Raw genomic sequence first — 26,215 nt, forward strand, 5'->3', positions numbered from 1 at the left:
TTAGGAAGTCTTGAATTTTCCAAACATGACCTTCTCAAGACCCATTGTCGGGGCTTCGACCACCAGAGAAAGTATGGCTGCTGAGACGTAAGAGAAGACGATGTTGCCAACGTATGTGTAGCTCTGGAGGGGAACAAAATATGTCGAGCGAATGTTGGTGATACAGAGTTATGACTTCATATTGCAATACAGAGGAGCTTGAGGCAGGATGGTGGGAAAATTTCAAAGGAAATCGACATATGAAGAATTTGCTTTATTCGATATGTTTTGCGGTCATTGTGTAATCAGAATTAAGGAGAAACGGTGTATTTGGAATTTTTCTTCTTCTGAATAAAACGTTAGGCAACCGAATTTATGTATATGATTGTGTTTGTGTGAATTAGACACATTTGTTTGATTTGTTACTTCCTGACTGTCAGTGAATTGGACTAAAATTCAAATAATAATAATAATAATAATAATAATAATAATAACAATAGACATTTATAGAGCGCCTTTTCCACTGGAAACAAAGCGCTATGACGTTTTTATCATAGTAAATATCTACCTAAATCCAATGACAGAGGTTATACACAAGCCTAAACTGTTGGAAAAAATCAAATATACGCGACGAGCAGAATACGACAGAAAAAAACAATCAGATTACCAGCTTACATAAGCAGCCAATGGCTTGGGGAAATCTTGCTAAAACACGAATTATAATGGTCTTCTGATTACTGAGACTATGTGGAGAACTTCAAACGTAAACTCGATCTGTCAAATATTACTTACTTTGCAATTTGGCATTTTGTTCCTTTACGTAGGATATAATTATCTTATCATCCTCATTAAACGAGCAAAGCTTCTAACAAATCAAAGGCATTGTCGCCAATAAAATAGTGTCATCCGACGAGCTCGACACCCGGACATACAGCCCATGAGGTTGACATTGGAAAAAAAAAATCCAGGAGTCATTGGCCTACAGCCAGTGAGTCAGGCAGTCGAGGTTGTGGGTCTTGTTTTCAATGACAGTGTCGAACTGCTGGACTGAAAGTTCGCAAGCCTCTTTGACTTGAGTGCTCGTGAGTGTTGATCGCTTAGTGTCCAGCTCGTTGACCATGTGACTCACGGGCTAATTGTCTCATGGGCTGTCTTACACGTGGGCTGCAATTATGACTCCTGGTTTGTATGACTCGTTGGCTGTATGACTCGTGGGTGTTGAGCTCGTGACGAACACCCAAGAAATATACTGAAAGAAAGGCTCTCCCTCTCATGGCTTGTGAATATACATTCCTATAATCGGCGGTAGAGTTAATCTGACTCTAAACAATGCATTCCCCTAATAATAACGAACACGGTTTTAACCAGTTGAAGACGGTTTGATCTTCCTGCAACACGCATTTCCCATAAACGCTTGGCCAAGTATACTCTGGATTCGTCCTCAAAGAAGTTACAACGAAGTATCATTATTATTATTGTTCACTCTATTATTCACTCTACGTGTTGTTATAGTGTTTATTTGTTGGGTTATAACGAAATTTCGATATAACAAAAGAAAACGGCCGGTCCTGAGGACTCCGTTATAAAGGGAGTCCACTGTATCCTATTGAATATAAGAAAGATTAAACTTGAGGGGTCGGAGGAACTTACCAGTGACATGTAGTTGAAATGGTAGAGGGTCTTGTCAAAGAGGACACCGCTGTAAATGATGACCGGATGGATCAGGTAAGCGCAGTATGACATTTTTGCCAGGGGCACCCAGAATCCCCACTCTAAGAACACGCCAATGAAACCTGTAAAGGCAAAAACAGTTTTTTTTTTTGCTCACTTTTCCACTAATAAATCAAACACACACACACACACACACACACACACACACACATATATATATATATATATATATATATATATATATATTATATAAAACACAAATTCATCTGAATACAATTTAAAACAATTGTAACGTACAGCTACAAAAGTAAATGATTCAAGAACAAATATGTAACATAAGGATATTTTTAACAAAATGACGGAATCAATGCTAAGGCTCCTTTGCCTATTTTTTTTTTTAATAACAGTGTAAAATATGACGGAACCAACTATGAAAGCAATGATTTTAAGTACACTGTATTAGTGAACCGGTTCCTTTTGTTGAATGCATGTGATAGAATACATAATAACCCCCCCCCCCCCTCAAAAAAAAAATTAGCCATAAGAATATATTCTAGACAGGGAAATTATTGATGGACGGGTTTCATTCCGTGCACTGCATTGATTGAGCTATATGATAACTCTCAAGCCGCATAAATCATAAGAAAGAACGAAAATCATAAATTGACAAATCCTGTATAGAGGTTCTTTGCGTACAGAGAGACACACAATTCCGGGTAAAGACAAATATTTAATTTTCTTTTCACACGATGTAATAATGGAAAGATCGATAACAGGAAGTGTTCTCGTAAATAGTTCACTTTCATAACTCTCGTTTTTACATCATTATAATAACATCATTGTTATCATTTGACACAGAAACAGACAATACGGTACAATACATTGAAAGTACGATATAAATACATTACACATAAGATGGCACAAGTCATAAGGAAGGCAAAATGATGCGTGCTCAAACAAAAAACACAAAACACTACGGAATTCTGTTGCTTTGCATATCAGCAAAACAATACGACCTAATCATCATATAATACAAAGTTCCGCCTTCTTTTTTAAGGATATTGGATGAAATTGAAGAGTTTGATAGCAAAACCAAGACCCACTATTAAAACATTTTAAAGTTAGTCCATCATTGAATGGAACAAACTAAAAGCTTTGCAGTGGTACCTCATTGGCAGCATAAGAAGGGAAATTCTTTAAGTTACAGTGAAAAGAACCCCATTTTTATTCTATTATTTTATTCGGGTTTTAAGCAGTTTTTGTCCCAAGTGTATCAAATCTACAAGACTGGAGTTAAATCGTTTTGCCACCAAACCCTTCCAGAGTGTCAAGGAACCACTCACCTCCATATCCAGTCAGACAAGCAAAGATCATCCAGGCCACGCCCACACCCCAGGAAACTCGACTGAGAGTGAGGTAAAGAACCGACTCCCACTGCTCGATGTAACGGCTGGCACCACCCCAAATGCCGTAAACCACTCCGAACAGTGTTCCCAGTGCACAGAACCAGCCTAGACTGGCAACAAGCTGTTGAAATAGATTCGCCATGTTCATTTACTTACTACGACTGTATAATCAATCATATTAGGAACCTTTATACACAATACATTTAGTACAAATGGAAGGGAGGGATTACATTACAATTTTGAATTCTCATAAATTAAGTGAATAGGTTAACAGAGGGGGCAGTAACAAACCTTGTGCATGGATTTAGTGAAGTACGTAAATTAGACACTACGTATACTTATAGTGGGAGTGCGATGGCACATGGCGGCCACTAATGACAGAATAGGGAACTCTACATTTGTGACTTCATAGTAGTATCAAGATACCATGATATCACCCCCCTTATAAATCGTCGGTTTTTATAACGGTTATCAATTCCCTTCCTTTGTTACTAATGAATAAAACTTTAAAGCTATCAAACTTAAGACTGCGACGAGTAATCTAATGGCATTTCTTGTCATCCAATAGAACGTGACACCTTTTGTCTGTGTCTTATATCTATATCTCACTTGGTTTGTCCACCAATGTGCGGAACATAATCGGATCGAATCGGACAAATGAAATTAGACGAAAACATGGGCGTAAATCATCGATGTCAATCAAGACGATAAATGATGTTGAATACTTACAATGGGCATCTTCACTCTTTTGTTTCGCAGAGAAAACAAGATGTATCCTGTTACCATGCCAACAAGGTAAGTTGGGATGCGGGTGTAGGGCTTGGCGTATGTCGTGTCCTTGCTTGGATTATCACCGAGATTGTCGTTGTAATATCTGGCGTGAGAGCAAAAATGATTCATGTTTGACTAAAATTTAGAGAAGATGGTTGAAAAGTGCTCGAATTTAAAGAAAAAAATAAACACTGCACGGTTCCCCATGTTTATAGTGTATCTGGTAGTGTATTATAAGTATAAAGCTGTGAAAGAAAGGAATGTTCATGAAAGCTGAATAGTTTTATGTCTGAACGGTTTACCATTCTCACTATTTTCCAACATAATATTAGTTTTCGAATTAATCAATGAATGCCTTGTTCCCATGGTAATAATTGCTAGTACACATCCTGGCGGTGAGAGTATGATTGTCGACATTTCTATAAGCGAACATCATCACGCAGATCAGTTAAGTTTCTGAAAGTGAACTACCGCAATGTTATAAGCAATGTACATATCATTCATGGAGATCGATTACAGGCAGAACTGCAGAAATCCAGCGGGGTTTTTTTTTCAAACAATGTTTGTGCATGTATGTTCTGATGACATACCTTCGCTGCGGCTTTCAATTGCAAACCGATTGACTATTGAATAACTTTTTCAGTTTGTGTTACTACGGCTATGCAAAACTTAAATTGTGTAGAACTATCATTGATCAGCTGCCTAGAATTATACCTGGGTCAAAAAAAAATATTCGAGGACTGCCATGCGATAACTAGAACTATGAAAAAAAAAACATTCAGGACTCCCAAAGTGCTCTAGAGATGTAGCTTTATTTTTGGCACCATTGCTAAAACTCAGACTGGTATCACCAAGTCGCATGAATAGAAACGAAGTAATGAAATGCTTGAAGGTTGCGTTCATCACGTAGTCGCTTTCAAGCAGTAACATCACTTACGGTTGAGTGCCGTAAGGGTTGTAGGTGTATCCATAGTACCACGTCAGTGCAGCCATCGACGATAGTGAGACCACCATCAAAGAGGTGATCAGTGCAAGACCGGCTTTTCTGCTCCTGTCAACAACAATAACAAAGAAATTATCAAAGAGAGAAAGTACAGAGGGCATAGCACTTACACCAAAAAGACGAGATATCCCCCTTATACTCTCGACATCTTGGGTATGAGATATCACCTTTCTTGGATCGGAGAATTCGAGAAGATGGGATCCCGGTCTCATTTTCTCGCACCGAGGGACAAGTAGTAAAAGACGAAATCATACGACTGGCCTCTTCGCCATCTCGAATTCAAGAAAGGTAGTATGGAAAACTATACTACCATTACTCCTCTTTTCGCCTCCTCTGTCCAGGAAGTCGAGAAGACGAGTTCTCACTATTTGCTTTTGCGGCTCCTTGGTCCAAGAAGTCAAGAAGACGTGACCTCACTAATCGCCCTTTTTCTTTACTTCTTGGTCAGAAAAGGCGACAAGACAAGATATCACTACTCGCTTTTTCGCCTCTTTGGTCAGAGACGTCGAAAAGAAGAGAAAAAACTATACTCCTATTACTCCTCTTTTCGTCTCATTGGTCCCAGAAGTCGAGAAGACGAGTTCTCACTACTCGCCTTTTCGCCTTCCCAGATTCCCTTGTAACAGAATTACGTTCCTACACCACAGTCACAAGCAGACAGCTAGCGTTAATCGTACTTTGCTCAGGTACTCTATCTGTATTTACTATTTAAAGAGAACCACACGTGTGTTACGTATTACTATTATATGAAAGACAATAACAACTTCAAGTAGTTTTGTATATACAGTGTAAGCCTGGAATCACACACACACACACACACACACACACACACACACACACACACCCACACACACATATATATATATATGATGTATATATATATGATGTATATATATATATATATATATATATATATATATATATTCTATTGATACTTCAAAGCCAAAAGGGTGCGATTTCGGTAGGAAATGCATAATTTGAAATATTCTACTTTCTATACGCACGGTCCATGCTATAAAAGTCCATGCTATCAAGCAAAAGATTGCATGTTAGGGAATAGGGAAAGGTTTAGTTATCCTGTCACTGGACTTACTTGTACAAGATGACGAGTATGATTGGGCTGATGACGAAGAACTGCATATCATTGGCCAGGTACCAACTCCATCCCATGCACTTTAGTCATCAAGGCATGGCGAAACAAGAGAAGCAAACCAAAACAAAGAAATCATCCGATTGGCCGTTAGGGGCAGTAATTACGCGGAATACGCTTCGGTATAAGATCACTGCAATACAGTCTTAGGCAGGACAATATCTTGAACTCCCTTTTCCTCGAAAATGAAAACAAAATTGAAAGTACACTTTAGCCAAATTTCAAACGAATGTGTAGTAACATTCGAAACAAAGTCAACCAAAATAATCAACTCAACAAGGCAACAAGCATAGAAAGATTCGGACCTTTGCTTTTCCTATAGAATTTAATATTTTGGAGATGGACGAATTGCATAACCTTCCTTCGACAAGGACTTTGAAATATGTTTAAAACACCATGGGGTCTTCTTTGCCAATCGGCATATGCAAGCACACAAAGAGTAACAAAGAGTGATTATATAATGTACACAGACTTTGCGTAACATGTAGAAGCGTAAATGTTTATTCCATCAAATTTTCCTTTATTTTATTTCTGTTTATGCAGTGACTCTTACTAATGACAAATGAACAGTGACTTGTAAACGGTTTCACAAATGGTGAAACTACATTAGACATTATTCGGTTCGAATCCCTGTTTTAACGTGCTCTGCTGACAAAACCTTTCTTAAACTGTCAATTATCAAAATTGATTATATTCCTATTTTGACAAACTTCGTCACCACGAATCAATAGTAAGCTCTCGATTCATGACTCTGATGTCACACTATTTTAATCCGATTTAGTCAAATTTTCAATGTTGTGCTGATAAAACCTCGCTCTTTCGACCACACTAACTTCTAATCGTCCCGGGATTCCCCCTTATCATTGTAGGCTAAACTTACAGCCGTTTCCAGATTGTATGGCCAAGGATACAAGTTGTTAATGTAGAGCGGGTGGGTCCACCACACGTTGACGCAGGCGTTTCTACTGTAGTCGTGAAAGCCCTGGTTGCGGGGCCCTTCAGCGAAGTGGGGCATTAGGAGCGCCCAAATGCCCATGGCAGCCATGTAGACAGGGGTCAGGCGCCACCAACGGTGGAAATAGAAGACGGCCCAGCTGAAGCCGCTGTGTAGTTTCTTACTGTCAATTGCTTTCAACGTGAAGAAGGTCACAAGGAACCCACTGCATAATGCCCAGGTTAGGGAGGAAACAAAAATCCAGCTTAAAGTTGTAAGCAAAAGCATTAAATAATAATGATAATAATGATAATAATAATAATAATAATAATAATAATAATAATAATAATAATAATAATAATAATAGGTGTCGATTAAAGCTTAACATGATCTCAACATCATTATCATTCGTTTGTTTGTTTGTTTCAGAGCATGACCTTCTTTTAAAAGCTGCGTTACTGAACATGCGGATACTGAACAAACACTAGGGCCTAAGTCTTTCTGCTTGGTAGTTCAAAACCTATCCATCAGTTCTCTTCTATGCTTAGATAGACTAATTGCTGTTCCTCTCATCACCTGAGGTATGTTGGTCTCTATTCGATGCTCCTTCTGTCATTTCTTTTCTGCAATCGACTTTCTGGTTGAATCTTAAACTCCATTTTCAATTACGTGACAACATTTTCCTAATCATTACAGTTCGACCTCGATTATCCGGCCTCTTTTTATCCGGAAATCTCTATTATCCGGACGCGTTCAGGCAGTGAAAAGGACTTTTTTTTTTAATCCGAAAATTGAGAAAAACAGTGACTCAATCAAAATTTCAACAAAAGTCACACGAATTACCTACAATATTCCCGACAGAACTGAGGTAAAACACGTATGATTTTTACATAAAGATTTAGTATATTTTTGTGAAGAAGGGACTACAATTTTGCGCAGGCTGTCATAGATTACACCACCGTTGCGGGGTACCGCTACCTGCCTAGCTGCCAGTGCACTGAGACGGCAGCTTGGACGGCAGCTATAATTACATTGTGTCTCCCATATCCAGCCAATTCGATTATCCGAATGAGCGCCGCTCCAGACATGGCCGGATAATCGAGGACGAACTGTAGGCCTATTAGGACGAATTCTTTTGAGTCGTCGCATGTGCAAGACTGGAAAATCCAGGCAACTGAAAATGTAAGTGCGTAAAATTTAAACTACTTATTTTTTCAACAATTTTCGAAGACACAATTTGTTATATCATTCAAATAATAACGTCTTTGAATGTACATTTTCACCAAATAAGACAGCCTGTAATATTCAAAGAACCCCCATAAAGATATAGTTGTGTCACGAGTTGCCTCTTTAGCTAAGTTACCAATCACCCTGCAATAAACAGACAAAGGATTCCGCTATAAAGACGTATGAGATTCAAGAAAAGTTATTGAACTGCAAAAACAAAACGGAACAAACAAAACAAGATGCATACCTCAAAACGAAAAACGTATCCACGGAGAAGGTTGCGTTCACAATGGCCAAAAATCCAAAGCTGTAGGTGATCTCAAAAGTTTGAAGTGGGTTCGCTTTTCGTAGAATAAAGAATACAATAAATGTGATGTCTCTTTTACTCTTTATGCCATTTCACTTTTTTATCACATTCATGATTTGGCAGTTTGTTATAGTGAACCCTATTTATTGGAAAGAACACAGTTCTCCACAGTGTGTTCACAGTGTGTTCACATGGTCTCGACTACGTACAAATGTTCGAATTTAACAGTGTGGAGATTATTTCACACTGTAGTGTGGTTTCACAGTGTTCATATGTGACCCTGCACCTCAAAACAAACAAAAAGTCGCCAGACATGAATTTTTAGTTAAGACCATATTCTGAGAGAACAGACTTTAAGCTTTAAAATGATGTATAACTCAAATCAAATGGACTCTCCTAACCTATCTAAATATTGGAAAGAAAGCACAAACTCATGAACAGTATGAACTGAGAAAAGAGGCTATGAAGTACAGTGTCTATTCAAGCGCTTAATCTTTACCAAACCGTGCTGGCTGTGCGATGAATGGGACAAAAAACAGGAAGTAAACCACCATAGTAACAACAATGAAGGGATTATCAGATTAAACTGAAATTAAATATGCCTCATTAACACATTCTGTCCATAATTGATGCTAACTTTCAAAGCAGTAGCATTATCTTTTCAAAAGTTATTAGAGTTGAAATTTAAGCGTGTGGACAAGGTTTTTCAGAAATGAAAAAGGGATTCTAAAGACACACTTAATCACACTATTCTACCAAAAATGTTCGAGATAAACTGCTAATAAAACACACTTTCCTGCCCGTTTTATGATACCAAATTTTAGCATAATGTAAAAGAAGACCCGCTCTTTCAGAAAATATGAAAAAATCAAGTACGGCTAGGTTGAGCCATTTCACTTATTTTCAGTCCTCACGCAAAATCAGTGTGTGCGACTTTTATGTTCGTTTTGAGGTGCACGGTCACATATAGTATTTTTTTTAACACTGGGAATTGATGACTCACGTTATGTTCACTGTGCTAGTAACTGATCGGTGGGAATACTGGGGGATGATTGTTCCAATTCTTGTGGGATTCATAATGTTGTGTAAAAATTATTTGCTTCATAATCAAGGAATGTGCAATTTAATGGTTCCATGCTAGCATGCATGTACATCAACGGGGCATTAAACTACACATTACCTGAATATTAGACCATTCTGAAGCAAATGATTTTCACACAACAATAGATATATAATGTACTCTTAAATAAATCCCACAAGAATTGAAACAATCATCCCCCAGCATTTCCACTGATTCCCACTGATCAGTTACTAGCCATCCCCTTTAACAGTGTGAAATCCCCTTTAACAGTGTGAAGAGATTTCACTCTGTGTTCACACTGTCTTCAAGCTGTGTTTCTCACACTGTGAGACACTGTGTTCTTTCCAACAGGGAAATCACTATCTTTAATTTCCTTGACAGTGGAATCAATTGAAACAGAATGAATTGGGAATAGATTAAAATATGACAGCATGCCGTGGCGTGCTGACACGTATGGGAAAAAAGTGTTACTATTATTATTTTGCTTTGCTGTCTTAAAGTTGATTTCAATCTGCTTTGTGATATCCCGGATGTACGGTCTGATACATACATACACATTTGTATTCTCATTTTGTTCGCACCGTGCATGCAAAGTGATGCCTCGTACACTGCAGCAGCAGCAGCAGCAGCAGCAGCAGGTGTCCAGTATAGAGCGTATTATTGCAGCAATTATTGTCATCATCATTAATATCAATTTCGTTCGTTTTTATGCTGCTTCCCAAAACAAATCGAACTAACTTACTTGGGTGTGACAAATGTAAACAGAACATAACCGAATGACAAAGGAGCAATGCAAAAGTGCATTTCATATTACATGCACGAATAATACCATTGTTATTGTTAAACATTTATGGTTTCAGAATTACTAAAAAGACAGTATATTTGAAGCAAGAGACCATCTACAGCATCTAGGCATGGCTTGGCTAGACTGATTGCCTCATTGGAAATTGGTATTTGGAAATTGGTTTCTTTTATTGGGAATATAGCTCATGTTTGCCTCATTGGCCTGAAGTTTGCCTGCAAGTAATGCAAATGAAAGGAAACAAATTTTGCGTTCAAAAGAGAAGAAAAAAAAATGAGCCAATTGAAATGCTCACCAAGGTATCCAAAGTAGAACTGACAGGAATGCCCGAGTATGACCCACCACATACTCAAGACCCGAATGCCGTTCAGGGCCGCCAGAGTGCTGGAGGATTTCTTGGCACTGAGCATCTTGGGAAGGTTTGTTAACGCCGAGAAGGACATCAGAATTCCATCAAGTATACCTTCGTTCGAGAAGTAGAAGAAGAAAGGAAAAAGACAACCAAGATGTTTAGCGTTTAAAGGGATTAGTGAAGATGAGAATTGGGCTGATAACTTTTCGCGAGGCACCAAGAAACCACTTGTAAAATAATACAGAGCATATCATTCTATGAGGGATTCAAAGTAAATAAGATGGAAATCGGTTCGGAATGGCCGAGAAATCCGAAAACAAATTGAAAACAAAGCGATCCTATATCAAATGTTGGATCCTTATACGTACCTGGTATTATATTGTTTTGTTTTGGATATCTCAGCCATTTCAAAACCACTTTTCATCAATTAAACGTTGAATCCCACTTTGAATTACATGTTCTTTCATATTTCATAACATTTCTCTTTCTCATTATCTCTCCAAAAATGTTAGAAACCTGGAGTTAGGTCTCAGACACAACTGTACGTTCCCTTTAAGATCTCACTTCTGATATGGAACGTTATGGCCCTTGTTTGCAAACCGGTGTCTCTGATGCTTACCGACTTTTGTAAGCATCATGTCATGAGGTGTTGGAATCACTGGGCCATAATGTGTCAAAGTATAATATGCTTCTCTGATACCTTGATACGAAAGTACTTCCCTTTTACATTTCACCTCAGTGCTCTGTTCTCGTCACGTCAAACTTCAGAGACAGTCTCTGACAAATAACTTAATGTTACATCGTTTCCGTCGACTTCAAATGGTTCGCAATGTTTTAGACACAATGGGCATTCTTCTCTTTTAAACCGTCTCATCTACCAGTTCTAAAACCATTCACCTCCCATCGTCCATACCACTGTTTTGCTAAGTACAATTAGTCAGTACTTTAAACAAACTTTCAACTTTCAACGGTATGGAATCAAAAGTAGAAACTCAGCGTTTTTCTTCAAATAAAGTTATCATAATGTTATAATTTTTTTTTGAAATTGCATTTTCACTGAATTAAGTATAAGATTCGATATCTTGCAGCGGCAGATATATCATGAAAATTTTTCAAAGAGTTTTCAAAAGTTACCCAAAGTGCAGTGTTTCTACATTTTCTTTTCCCATATTTTTCTTTTTCTAGGAATGTACACAAAACCATTTTCAGCCTGTAGTCAGATTTTTGTTTGAAGTGAAGTTGTTTTGAATTACTGTCAATAATGGATTCACTACAATTCTTTAAACTTTAAATGTATTGCTTTCTTTTAATTAGTAATCATCTAATTGTATAGATATGACTGCATTACTTTGAACAAGGTTATTGTTGTTGTTTTTCAGTCTGAATCAGTTATCTTGTGAAATACAAATACTAGTACATGTATTTACTCTCAAATGTTTATCCTAAAATGCAGCTCACCCCAACCAAGATTGACTTTCGGTTTTTTCTCCTGAACCTCTCCTCGCTCAGCGACCTCAAGGGATGTGGGTTTGTGGGACATGTTCTTTTCGTCATTCTGGAAGCCTCCATTCACCATCCCGCCATTTTTCACATCGGCTGCGTGCTTGATTGCATCCGGGTCATCGACCGACGAATCGACCATCTTCTTCTCGTCCATCGTCTCTTCGTAGATGTTCTCCTCCGCTCCTTTGATCGGCGCCCGGAGGACCTTGTTCTTGAGAACTCGCTTGTGAAAGATGAACTCGTAGGAAGAGCCGACCATTACTAGAGCTGCCATAAACGCCATGATTGAGCTGTATGTACCAGAAAAGGTTCATAACATGACTCGATGATACACTTGTTCAATTTTACGATATGTGAAAAGAGCAATTAATTACACCCTGGGAAATTTCCCCTTCCCCTTCCCCATCCCCATCCATAATCCTTATCCTGAACCTAATCCTAAACTTAACCCAAACTTTAACTCTAAACTTGACCCTAATCTTTACTCTAATCATTTAATCAAACCAGTATAACATTTAGCCACGGGGAGAGGGGAGGGGGGGGGGGATGGGGGATGGGGAGGGGGGAGGTAACTGCCCTAATACGATGTGAACATGATGTCACATTTCGTTGACTGGAAGTAGAATGCTTTGAGTTCAATAATTAATTATTGAATACTGTTAATATCAATACTCCTATACAGCGTGGTTTCCTAGTTAAAGTACAGTTCTCAGTAGGGATGATGTCATTGCCTTCATTGCCCCCAATATCAATGCACTAAAGGCTAGTCAAGGGGGCTCTAGGGAGAAAACGTATTTTTCGTGTGTGCGAGACTTGATTCAAACATTGCACTTCTCCTTGTCAAGACTTCAACTCGTCAGCAATCAAGCCATGGTATACTTCACAGGATAAGTTTCTAGATATCTTTGCCATTGGATATTCATGTTCGTCACGTTTCATCGATATCTTTTTCATTTCATTTCATTTCTCATCAAGAACTCACCGGGTTGTGACTGCCACAGAGGTCATGAAAACCATGCAACGTGTAAGCAAGCCGTTTTGGACAAGCAAGACCGATGGCAAGCTTTTCTCAAAGTCCATAATATTACCGCTAGATTTCTATCTTTTTTATTATTATTTAAAAAAAAATCATCATTTTCCAAAAATTTAGGCTAAATGTTGTCTACAGTAAGGCTGGAATAATGATTATTGTACTTGAAACATTTCTATACGAATTCCTCATCAATCTAATAAAGAACAGTGCACTCCCGTCATAAAGAACACGGTTATAACGAAATTCCAGTTTAATACAACGAAGTAAAACAATCACTCCGCACCATTACCCGCTCTGTTTTTGTTTTTTATTATTTAATTTGTTCGGTTATAACGAAAATTCATTATAATGACAGAAAACTGCAGGTCCCGAGAACTTCGTTATATTGGGAGTCCACTGTATAAGGGAGACGGAGGCAGGTGTATGAGTGACTGTAATACCCCATTCGAAATCAAACGGGGGGGGGGGGGGGGGGGGGGGAGGTTAGCTTTTCTTACAGGAAAGCGATATCCCAGTCCCGCCAAGGCTGCGAATCAGGTGAGTTGCATTCGCTTACGACGAACATCGATTCACTTGCTCCAAGCACAAACCACCCTGCGACGATCAAACGAAAACAAAAATTAAAAATCAACATCAACAACACAGTAGTATTAACACACGCAAGATATAGTACTTACTTTTTTCTTAGTCTACAATGTGAAATAGTCAGTAATTCGCTTGGACTGTTGGAGAGTTGTGGTAGTTTCTCTGAAACATGGGGAAATTGCAATGTTTTAATTCCATACAAATTTCTAATTTCCTTTCTAATCCTCACTTGGTTTGCTTTCTACATTTTCTTTTCCCATTTCATCAGATTTTCAATGACAAAATTTCGAACAATGCCGAATTTTTTACACATTATATTCATCGATATGCCTACAGCTCCTTTTGCAAAACTGTCTGTATCCATTGTAAGCAACATATCAGGGAAAACTGGAATTGATTAAAAACTCATTCTAATCGATGCAGACATAATGAATAGAGTTCGACAGCTGCGACAGTATCAAACTTCAAGAAGCGCGACATAAAAAAGCTACAAATCTACAAAAAAGCTACAAATCTACAAAAAAAGCTACAAATCTACAAAAAAGCTACAAAAAGAGGATTTGCCGAAAACAAAAAACAATAACAACTTACAGATATTTGTGCAATATCATTTTTCAGTTATCTGTCAAAGAGAAAAGGCGAGAGCAAATGTTCCCCTTTTGTACTTAAGTCAGTCCCTCTACCTCCGTTTCTTTTTCCCACAAAATTATTTTATTTTGCATGCAAAATTTTCTGAGGATGCTTTTCCACGCTGACGTTTTGCCAAGTGCACAGAAATTATCGTCTATAAAATGGGATTGCAGATAATTTATATTCGAATGACACTGCCTGAAAATATAATCAGCTTGTATTTTAAAGTTTTTGAAGTTTGCCCAGCGGACTATTGACAAAAAAAAAAAAACACCACACAAGCTCTAAGAAATGGAAACTACATCTAAGTGGAAACAGCGGAACAAAATACATGCAAAAATCATATCTTTATAATGTCATTATAGTGAAGACTGCGCATGTGTGGGCAGACCAGGGAGGTGTAAGAAAAGGAGAGACAACTCCTTTCTTTCCTTTGAAGGATGCGCGGCACCGCCGAGAAGTTATGCGCTTAACTATACAGGTGGAAATCCGGTGCTTTGAAAAAAGAGAGCATCAATAATCGAGACTAGCGCTCTCACATCTAGAAATACTTGCCCCTATACTGCATTTCGCTCTCTCTCTCTCTTTCAATGTGATGGCAACAATGAATTTGTGTACCTTGAATTGGAGCAGCGAATCAAAATGCAGTGTAAAACTGACAATTTTAACAGCAAATAGTTTAAAAGCACGCTGGAACACGCTTAAGCGAAGTACTTTATTTGAAAGATCAAAATATCCAAGATTAAAGGATAGAAAACTAACATGCGGAAATGTGCGCATTATAGAAAAGGTTTTTAAGAGGGCCTAATTTTCATTTCATTTCGATTTGCGCATTACGAAGAAACTAGAAATACATGTTTATAATATTGAATTCTTTCCTAAACTACTCTTAATCAATTCGAGTATTCGATTTAAAATTTTACGGGGAAATAAAGCTTGTAATTCAACGAAAGGTGAAATGCGTTTTTCATCTCCGAACTTCGCCTTGCAACTAGAGCGGTTGCAGAGCATGATGACTTCAAAGCGTATAGTGGAAAGCTAGACATTCCATTGTAACGCTTTGAACCCAAACATGTGTTTGCATGAATTACGAGGGAGTTGTCTCTCCTTTTCTTACACCTCTCTGGGCAGGCAATGATACGGTGATGGAAGAATAAGAACAGCCAAAGAGAGAAGGAGAGAGGGAAGAAGAAGAATAGAAAATAAAAACTCAAGCAGGTATCTTTGTATTATTATAATGCGGACTGTAATGAAAATTCTAACACACGATTTTAGATAATCAAACTGCATCACAAAAATCCCGCCGTGACGTCATCACTGTACTCGGCAGAACCAACTGTCTTTGTCAAGACAGTCAATTGCAATTGATGTTATATTGCATGTTGCATGTAGAGAAGTGATCTTATACTCACAGATAGCATAGACAGTCTGTATTTCGTCTTGGGTACATGTACTCGGTGTGCATATACCCCATCCGGCCATCTGTGAAAACGAGACGAATAGTGGACATGACAGTTATTCATCAATATACTTTATTTCGACCAGATCTGTTTTTTTTTTTTATCACAATGTAATATTACTTGAAGGTTTCTCAATTATTGTGTATTCTTTTTATTCTACATTGTTCTGTTTGCCTTATTCTCCGTTATTAAAGGAAGCGAAATGTTTTATGTTTTGTCGAAAAGAGAAATAAACTTTGAAATTCAAACAAAAATGAGTTAATCTTAATCATTTTGGATCATATACAGACTGTTTAATTTCAGGGCAGGTGAAGTAACGATCACCATCAAAATCATGTCAGATTTGTGTTTCTTAATTCTGTTTGGCTTTAATCATGTTTTCAACTGGTTTGATTTTGGCGGTATACATCACAAAACTTCACCATTGTTATCAATTATACGACGATATCGTCGGTCTTCATTGTATCAATTTAAGCAACACTCCAAATACTAAAACTAATGCTTCTTCGCTTGTCCCTGTTTGCCTATTCTGAGTAGTGTTGTCATACACCAGCATAGTAGTCTTTGCAAAAGATATCACAATATCTCAGAAGAGAGAAAAAAGTATAGCTCCTCTTTGCGGATTCCCGAACCCTGCCGCTGCCAACAAACTGCGCCAAATAAGTCAATGTCGATGTCTCTTAGTTAGTAGAGGGTCAAAGTTCATGGGAGCTCATCGTTCCTCCCCCACCTATCCCAGCATTACAAAGAATATCTAGTTCCTTATCTTCATCTACTTATCGATACCGGAGGTTGCGATTTGTCAAAGTATGACGCAATGCCGTATTTCCACAAACAGCTGTGGAAAACCTGTCAAATTCAATGACCAAACATTTATTCTTATGCAAATAGCGCCACGTAATTACAGTCTGAAAATTTATTTCTTATGCAAGTGAACGATATGGCCCGAATTCACGAAGTTGGTACAATCTTTGTACATGGTTTAAACATGGACAGATTATGTACCACCTTCGTAAATTCGAGCCTATCTGTCGGACGGCAGGCGGCAGCCTTTAATTATGATGCGGATTCATACGGATGAAAGAATGCAAATAGAATGGAGATACACATCATCCCGCCAAGTATTAGGAAAATCGATTAAACCGTTCAAAGGCAGGGTTGCGGTAGCAGAAGACATCGGATAAGATGATAACATACGCTATGCTGATATGCGTAATGATAATCATGCATATGCATAATGATATGTATATGACGGGCGATCGTTAACGGCTCGTTAACGATCGCCCTGACACTGTAGAGGCATGCTACCCTGGAAACATTGATCTGCACATTACTTTAATATGAGACCATTCTGAAGGAAATACTTTTCACACAACAATAGATATATGTGACCCTGCACCTCAAAACAAACAAAAAGTCGCCAGACATGAATTTCTAGTTAAGACCATATTCTGAAAGAGTAGACTTTAAGCTTTAAAATGAGATATAACTCAAATCAAATGGACTGTCCTAATCTATCTAAATATTGGAAAGAAAGCACAAACTCAGGAAAAGTGTGAACTGAGAAAAGAGGCTCTGAAGTACAGTGTCTATTCAAGCGCTTAATCTTTACGAAACCGTGCTGGCTGTGCGATGAATGGGACAAAAAACAGGAAGTAAGCCACCAGGGTAACAACAATGAAGGGATTATTAGATTAAACTGAAATTAAGCATGCCTCATTAACACATGCTGCCCATAATAAATGCCAACTTTCAAAGCAGTAGCACTATCCTTTCAAAAGTTATTAGAGTTGAAAGTGAAGAGTGTCGACAAGGTTTTTCAGAAATGAAAAAGGGATTCTAAAGACACACCTAATCACACTATTCTACCAAAAATGTTCGAGATAAACTGCTAAAAAAACACACTTTCCTGCCCGTTTTATGACCCAAAATTTTAGCATGATGTAAAAGAAGACCCGTTTTTCAGAAAATATGAAAAAGTCAAGTTCGGCTAGGTTGACCCATTTCACTTATTTTCAGTCCTCACGTGAAATCAGTGTGTGCGACTTTATGTTCGTTTTGAGGTGCACGGTCACATATAATGTATTATTTACCTCATTTCTAGAATCCTCTCATCTGATTGGTTAAAAGGGGAGTCATGAAAATAACTGTGCCCTATTTTTGAGTCACTGTGACCGGGGCCCGGGCACAGTTAGTAAATAGGTTTTAGAGACAGTCGCGACCGCGTACACATATATCGCTCTATGTACGCACCAATGATACGACCGCCGCGCATTCGATCAGCATGCTGTAAAAGAGACTAGCAGACTGGTTTGGAGACAGGCTAGTCGCAACCCCGTTACTTTGTTACGGTAGTACACGTACACTGTATGTACACATAGATGATCACTGTGTACGCACCAATGATACGACCGCCGCGCTGTCGATCAGCACTGATTACAAGTGCTGTAAAAGAGACTAGAATCTATATTTTCGGTATTTATATTTCGAAATCTATATTTTCGGTATATAAAACAAATAATGACTGCTTGATATTCGGGGTACAGTTAAAATTATGTAGGCCCTCGGTGATGTGAAAACCATAACCATGCCCTCAGCTTCGCTTCGGGCATAGTTACGGTTTTCACATCACCTCGGGCCCATAATTTTAACTGTGCCCCTCATAGCAGTCATTATTTGTATACTCTTAAATGAATAAATAAGCATTGGAACAATCATCCCCCAGCATTTCCACTGATTCCCACTGATCAGGTACTAGCCATTACCTTTGAGAAAAAAAAAAATTGCCATAAAAATAAGCATATGAGGAGAGTTAGCAATTGAGGGAACATCAAAAGGACAAATCAAAACTAAACAGAAACAAAACTCTGCACTCATGTACAAACATATTGGGAGTCACAATTTCCTGCTCAAGGCTCCATTTTAACTGAGAAATTGAAATGGCCACTACATACTCATACAATAAATCAGAACAAATTGAAAATGAATTGAATCGAATTGAATCAAAATAAATGAATGGAATGGAATGAAATGGAATTGAATTGAAATAAATACAAAGGATTTGTTATTTTCAAAACTAGTCTTTATCAGAGATGTAATTTCACGCGCACTAAATAGTACTTTCTAATGAATGAAAAAAGATATTCGTTATGTGTCCCTGTTGAATTTGGGAAGAAGAGTGAGGTCAAAGTTCAAACGAATAGAAGGTGTTTTCACTATTAAAATCAATCTAACAGTGGAGAACTTTATATCTTCGCAATACAATCGACTTTTGCCCCCCCCCCCAAAAAAAAAAGTAAAAAATAATAATCAATAAATGCATAAATGTCGGAGACAGGGGGTTACGTTATAACTAACGGTCTGTATAGATAAACATGGAAAGAAAATTGACGTTACGGTTATCTTTGTTTCACAGATACACTGTATGCTTTCTAGATGGAGGTACCATCGCTAGTTCGGCGTGTACATACCGGGATGCCATAGATGTAACTGTAACAGTATTGGCCGTCGAAGGCGGGCACACCGGAAGTTTTGTTCTCCTTGTTTGACTCGCATAGCCACGAGTCCCCGTAGTCCTGGAAACCAAGTGTATACAAGCTCTGCTCTGAAGGCAGTTGGCCGCGAGACCTGTACACTAATGAGAGACAGAAAGAGGGTAGAACAGCAAAACACGGATGATGGGGAAAGAGAGATGCATGGAAAGAGATAGATCAATAGATCGATAGATACATACATACATACACACATACATACATACATACGTAGATACGTAGAAAGATAGATAGATAGATAAGTAGATAGATAGAAGGATAGATAAATAGATACATAGATAAATAGGGATGGAGAGACAGACAGACAGACATACATAAAAGAAGACAGAGAAGAAGAGAGAGATACAGAGAGACAGAAAGGAATCGAGGGTGGGAGAGAAAGATAAACGCTTTTGTATTCTGTTTTTTTTCTAAACTTGATTGAGGGCAATTGTATTCATCAGGCGAAAGTCCTACGCTGGGATGTTCGATTACCTCGCAAGATTCTCACCAATTATTCCGTTTGAATAGGAAACGCATCGTGATTGCTGTATTGTCAATATAGTTTTAATGAGAAAGATAACAACAATAACCATAAGAATAGCAAACAAAAGAGAAAAAGAGAAAGCTGCGCAGGCCAATCCTGCATTATGAAACGTACAAACAAAATAAATATGATAAACAAGGGAAGATCAACGTCGGGTGCACGAGGAAGAAACTTACTTCGTCTAGCGTAGGGGACATTATTTCTTATGTCACTAAAGTACTGCAGGTTGTCGTCGACGCACCGGGCGGAGACCACACCCAGGGGTCCAGTCTCCCCGTCCAGGATGTACGAACGGTCTCCAGTGGGTGATACTTGGATCTTCGCCTTCTTAACCACATCTTTCAGACCGTTCGTCATGAACTTTAGACAAGAACGTGCAAAGAAACAATAAAGACAAAAGGAGAGAGACCATAGTTTCATGCATTTATTCAGTAATTCACGTTTGCATTCCCAACAGAAACATTACTTTTGCAGATATTAGACGCATAAAGTACAGCTGTACATTGCAATAAAGGCCATCAATAAACGAAGTTTATAAGTTTGCAAAGTGCTGTAAATTTGGTATAGAGGAATTCTAGACATATTATGGAGGAATGTTTAATAACTATGATTGTAGTACGCATTCCCACCAACACAAGTAATACAACTAGAATCCTTGATATAGTAGTAGGTTCCTTCATATTTCTATGTAGGTTCCTTCATATTTCAAGTAGGTTCCTTCATATTTCTTTAGCATTCATTCACAGATTCCAAACTTCATAGATCGACCACTATATGTTTTATATGTTTGCAATATTTTATTATGTCTCCAGTTTGAAATCATGTACTTCATTTAATTTTGTTATATTTGATGCATTTTTTCATCGAGAAATATGAAAATAAATTGAAATTGAATATATGTGAAGAGCGTATACCATGTCTTTTTTAATGTAAACTGTCAGTAACACAAAATATGTAAAGACTGAAGTACAATCACGTGTTAATGGCACTTATTTCGTCGACAAGTTTTTGTTTTCGATTTATATAAATGATATCATTTATTCGTCGTAATCATTTACTTGTTCTCTTTTTGCTGATGATACATGCTTGCTATATTCTCACAGGAATATTCACACTCTAATGCAGTCAGTTATTTCTGAAATGTGTAACCTCTGTGCATGGGTTTGTTGTAACACACTGTTATTAAATACTGGTAAAACGAATAGTGTATTATTTAGATCCAGAGGGAAGAATTTCCCTGAAAATGTTATTCCCTTAGATGTTGGTGGTCATCAGATTAACCGCAGTTAACACGTACAATTTCTTGGGGTTACAGTTGAGGAATTTTTATCTTGGAAAGAACAACTTAATAACGTATGTACTAAAGTGTCTCGCAGTGTTGGTGTAATATCCAAACTTCGTTTCTTCCTTCCCCAGTATACCCTAGTTACTTAATACAATGCAATTGTTATGCCTCATTTGATGTATTGCAATATTGTTTGGGGCCACACATTAAGATTCATGTAGGGACCTACATAAGTTGCATGTTCTTCAAAAGAAAGTTGTCAGGTACATAACACATTCAAACTATAGATCATCTAGTACTCCTTTGTTTTTGCAGCTACAATTTTTGCCGTTTGATAAAATGGTTTCTCTTCCATACTTGATATTTATGTTTAAATGTTTAAATGTTCTTCCTTCCCCAGTATACCCTAGTTACTTAATACAATGCAATTGTTATGCCTCATTTGATGTATTGCAATATTGTTTGGGGCCACACATTAAGATTCATGTAGGGACCTACATAAGTTGCATGTTCTTCAAAAGAAAGTTGTCAGGTACATAACACATTCAAACTATAGATCATCTAGTACTCCTTTGTTTTTGCAGCTACAATTTTTGCCGTTTGATAAAATGGTTTCTCTTCCATACTTGATATTTATGTTTAAATGTCGATCTCTTCAATATACATTTTTGTATGATGTTTTTGTGGAAAATTATTCCATCCATCGTTATAATACTCGCCAGAGTAACCTCATCCATCAGCCATATGCAAGAACACAAACTACCTTAAATTCATTCGGACTAGTCTGTGTTACAGAGTGGAATAAGTTGCCTCGTGATATAATTAATTCCACTACACTGTCTCGATTCAAAATTTTGTGTAAAAGACACCTTTTCGACAGATTAAAATTAGGCACAAAAATGTAGAAAATGAGATGAGGTAGCCATGTGTGAAATGTGCATGCATGTGTGTGTATGTGTGTGTGTGTGTGTGTGTGTGTGTGTGTGTGTGTGTGTGCGTGCGTTGTGTTGTGTATGGGGGAGGTGGTATACGTGTACTTGTCTGCATTTATTATTTGTACATACTCCATGTAAATATGGTACACCTTGCCATATACTGATAGTAAGGGGCCCCGACCACAAGCTATGCTTCACTGGGGTCCCAAACCTATCATTCTGAATTTTTGCAGTTATGTCTCGTACTTTTGTTATGTTTGATATGGTTTGAATAAACTGAACTGACCTGAAGAAAAAGTAACCCTATGTGATCATTGAAAGAATTTTGAGAGAACAAATATTCAGAAGTACAGAGTCTGGAATTTTCTATAAATCTCTGCAGCGCCTCGTCTAATCTTACACGACTCAATCTCAGCATATCCTATATGCACATGCATTTATGGCAGTCTGTAAGTGCACATCTTTACATCACGTAGGGGCAGTACCAATGATTTCATTGCACTCCAGATATATTAGGACGAAGTTTGAAATAATGACACCCATAAAATTATTTCTGATCATCAATTCGGATTTCGGCAAAAGCATTGCACATCTCATGCAATCCTTACCTTCCTTGATAGGGTTTCAAAAGCGATAGATACATTTCATCATACAATTGGAGTCTTCCTGGACCTCTCCATAGCCTTTGACACCATAGACCACAGCATACTAGTTTACAAATTATCACATTATGGTATCAGAGGAAAGGCCTTGGAGTGGTTCAGGGGTTACCTTACTAATCGAAAACAATTTGTATTTATCAAGGGACATGCATCGATTACACAAAATGTTAACTGTGGTGTTCCTCAAGGAAGCTTACTAGGTCCCCTTTAATTTATTCTCAATGTTAATGATATGTCAAATTCTTCAAACATCCTTTCTTTCTTATTATTTGCTGATGATACCAATGTGTTTTTATCTGATTCTGATTCTGATCGATTAATTGATATTCTAAATAGTTAATTAATGAAGTTACTTCAGTGGATAGGAGCGAACAAATTATCAATAATCTTGCAAAAAAATAAATGCATGTTGTCCAGTAATTCGCTGGAAAATTTACCGAGAAATATTTTCCTGGAAGGCACGGTTGTAGAAGTTTCCTCCATCAAATTCTTAGGTTTAATCCTGGACAATAAACTTACCTGGGGTTCGCATATTGAGTCTGTATGTCGTGTTATTTCAAGGAATATAGGTGTTATAAACAAAGTTAAATTTTATCTTTCTAAAAATGTACTATTTATGTAATATTCTACTTTGATACTACCTTACTTAAATTTTGGGATACTCGCATGGGGAAACACTTTTTCTACTTATACAGAAAGAATAGTATTATTACAGAAAAAAAGCTCTTCGTATCATTTGTCATAAATCGTGGAGAAGTCATACTAATAATTTATTCCGCAAAAATAATGTTTTGAAAATTTATGACCTTTATCGTTAGCAATTAGGACGATTCATGTATAAACTCACCAACGATTCTCTCCCCCTTGTGTTTGATTCCATGTTTTTAAAGAATGAAACTGTTCATGCATATCCAACCCGTCAATCCCATGAATATCATTTGCCTTTGACTAGGACCTTTTTCTGGACCAAAATTCTGGAATTCTCTGGATAATGATATAAAAGAAGCTTTAAGTTTGTATACATTTTCTTTAAAGTTAAAGAATCATTTAAAAACTTCGTACGCAGCATGATAATTCATTCTTCTTCTTTTTTTTTTTTACTTTTGATTTTCAAAGTTGTTGTCGCTTCGTTATTCTCACTACTCTTTCTTCATCAGCGAGCCCGTGCTTCTGTGCCTCCAGTGCCCTGGTTATGACCCACCATTTCCCTCTCCTCTCCCCTCCCCCCCCCCCCCCCCCCTGTCCACCTCGGACTTACTACCTTCTTCACTACTATATCTTTCTATCCTCTCATCAATTGTTCCTTACAAGAGAGCCGCCATGTGTTTGTTAATGTGCGTCCGTATGTGTGCATGTATGTGTGTATCACTGTCTTTTTTGCTACCTCTTAGGGAAATTTGTTGTTGTTGCTGTTTTTTGCAATTACATTTTTTTTCTCTATGAGGGGACTGCATTCTACAAGCTCTGCTTTTTAGCAGTCCCCTCCATTTCCAGCAATATTGTTTATGCATTTACCACAGTGACGTAACAGTTATTAGTATCTCTGTTGATAATTTACCTGTATATCTCTTTTACAATGTTATTCTGTTCATCGCATTGTGGTACTGATTTCATGACGTCTGTGTATATGAGCGTTTCTTTGCATTACTTATTATTTGTTTGTTGGAAGTGAAATAAATCAACTTGAACTTGAATGGCATTCTCTTAACAAAGGAGTATTTTACTCATGTTCCCATATTACCACCTGTATAATTATCATCTTCATGATTGATTTACTGTTGGACTATAACGAAATTTTTATATAACGAAGGGGTTAGTCCCCAGGCCTTTTTTGAACGGCAGGCGTCTAATGGTTTATCGACACGGAATGATTGCAGGTGAGAATTTGTCATGATTATAAGAACGTCGGAACTCCTTAAGCTCATGTAAGGAATCCACATGAAAAAAAGAAATATTGTTATGTTCTTACTGCGAATTGATAATCATATTCATTCATCATATGACACTAATTAATCTTTATCACGACATTCAATTATAATATCAAAAGATATTATAAGTATCATCATAATCATTTTAAGTGGCATAGTATCACCGTCATCATAATCGTCAACCTTACCAATATAATCATTGCAGACATCATCATCATCATCAGTAGTAACAACACTTTTTTTATGCTATGAGTGGAACCGTCCAGTTTTGCGGGAAAATATTCGAAAATATTGGATCGAACAACAATCATTCCCTCCCTCGTCGCAAGTCAATGTTGAAAAAATAAAAGAGAATGCAAATGCAAATTTGAAAGGACGAAAAATTAAAAAATCAACGTATGTATAAATCCGCTAACCTATCTGACAAATGTTTTGTGAAAAAACATAAATTTTCAAGTAAATTTTTGTCGTTTGATAATTACCACAATATGTTGCTGAAAAAGATTTGGTTGTAATCAACGATTTCTCCACAAATGTTCCAGTTTTACTTTCAATTAGTTTTGATACCAATCCTGTTGCTGCATGATTGTCGTATTTTTGTGTATTTCAGTTCATCTTCAACACGATGCAAGAACAGTAATTCTATCCTGAAACTAATGCGCATGTCTATCCATTCCACACAATTGTGCATTATCAACAAGCAGCAAAATACTAGTACGTGTATGTCCCTTGGATAATTTATTCCTGACTCACCTCTACAAATCGTACGTCATCGCTCATGAGCTCAGCAACGCTGTCATAGTCCATTCCGTTTTCGGCGAAATGCTGCTTCAAAGCTGACATAGTTTCATAGCCATCTTGTGCTAAAGACATATAAAGAATATACTATCAAATTATGATTCTTTCCGCATTTATGCTTCTTGGAGTATTGTAAGATTAATATTTTTCGTCACATGGATGCTTCTTTGCTAATATCAAGCCACCAACTCCTGTATTCTTCATTTTTCTCCTCCTTGGCTTAAAATAAATGACACTAGTTTGTCTTCAGTCGTTCTATAAACATGATTTCTGTTTCTGTCTTTTTCTAAAGACGTACTTCGATCTTGTACATCGTTGTTTTTTTTTCTTTTCAGAGAGGCATGCCAATACTATTCGATGCATTGAAAATGAGCGACAATTCAAACGAATCGTTGTAACTTCCTTATCATGAATTCTACTCTTTTGTTTGCTGCATAGATGTAAGTTTGTATTTTGTTCGCTGGGTAGACGTTAGTTTGCTCCAATTATTGTGCATCGTGTAAAACAAACAAACAAAAAAATTACAAAAAACCCGGACATGATGATAATTCAAAGCAGTTTGACACTAACCTCTGGGAATGCTTGAAAAAAACTTCTCCGCATGTGGGTTCAGTTGTCCTACCGCCATGTCCAGGT

General features: G+C 37.5%; 1 protein-coding gene across 1 annotated transcript; it reads right to left on the bottom strand.

Annotated features, from left to right (window-relative positions):
• On the bottom strand, positions 1-26,207 carry LOC139723017 (O-acyltransferase like protein-like). Its single transcript, XM_071634295.1, has 16 exons — positions 26,150-26,207; positions 25,535-25,644; positions 20,148-20,331; positions 19,365-19,528; positions 15,847-15,916; positions 13,717-13,813; positions 12,142-12,476; positions 10,627-10,794; positions 8,389-8,482; positions 6,861-7,140; positions 5,924-6,003; positions 4,765-4,878; positions 3,786-3,930; positions 2,994-3,177; positions 1,630-1,772; positions 1-123 (listed from the first exon to the last, which is right to left on the bottom strand). Exons 1-16 carry the CDS (start codon positions 26,205-26,207, stop codon positions 1-3), a joined length of 2,349 nt encoding a protein of 782 aa, XP_071490396.1.
• Positions 26,208-26,215: the final 8 nt, after the last annotated feature.

The sequence above is a fragment of the Diadema antillarum genome, unplaced genomic scaffold, assembly GCF_040938485.1.
Source record: "Diadema antillarum isolate AM-2024a unplaced genomic scaffold, OU_Dant_1.0 scf00000180, whole genome shotgun sequence".
NCBI classification, from domain to species: Eukaryota; Metazoa; Echinodermata; class Echinoidea; order Diadematoida; family Diadematidae; genus Diadema; species Diadema antillarum.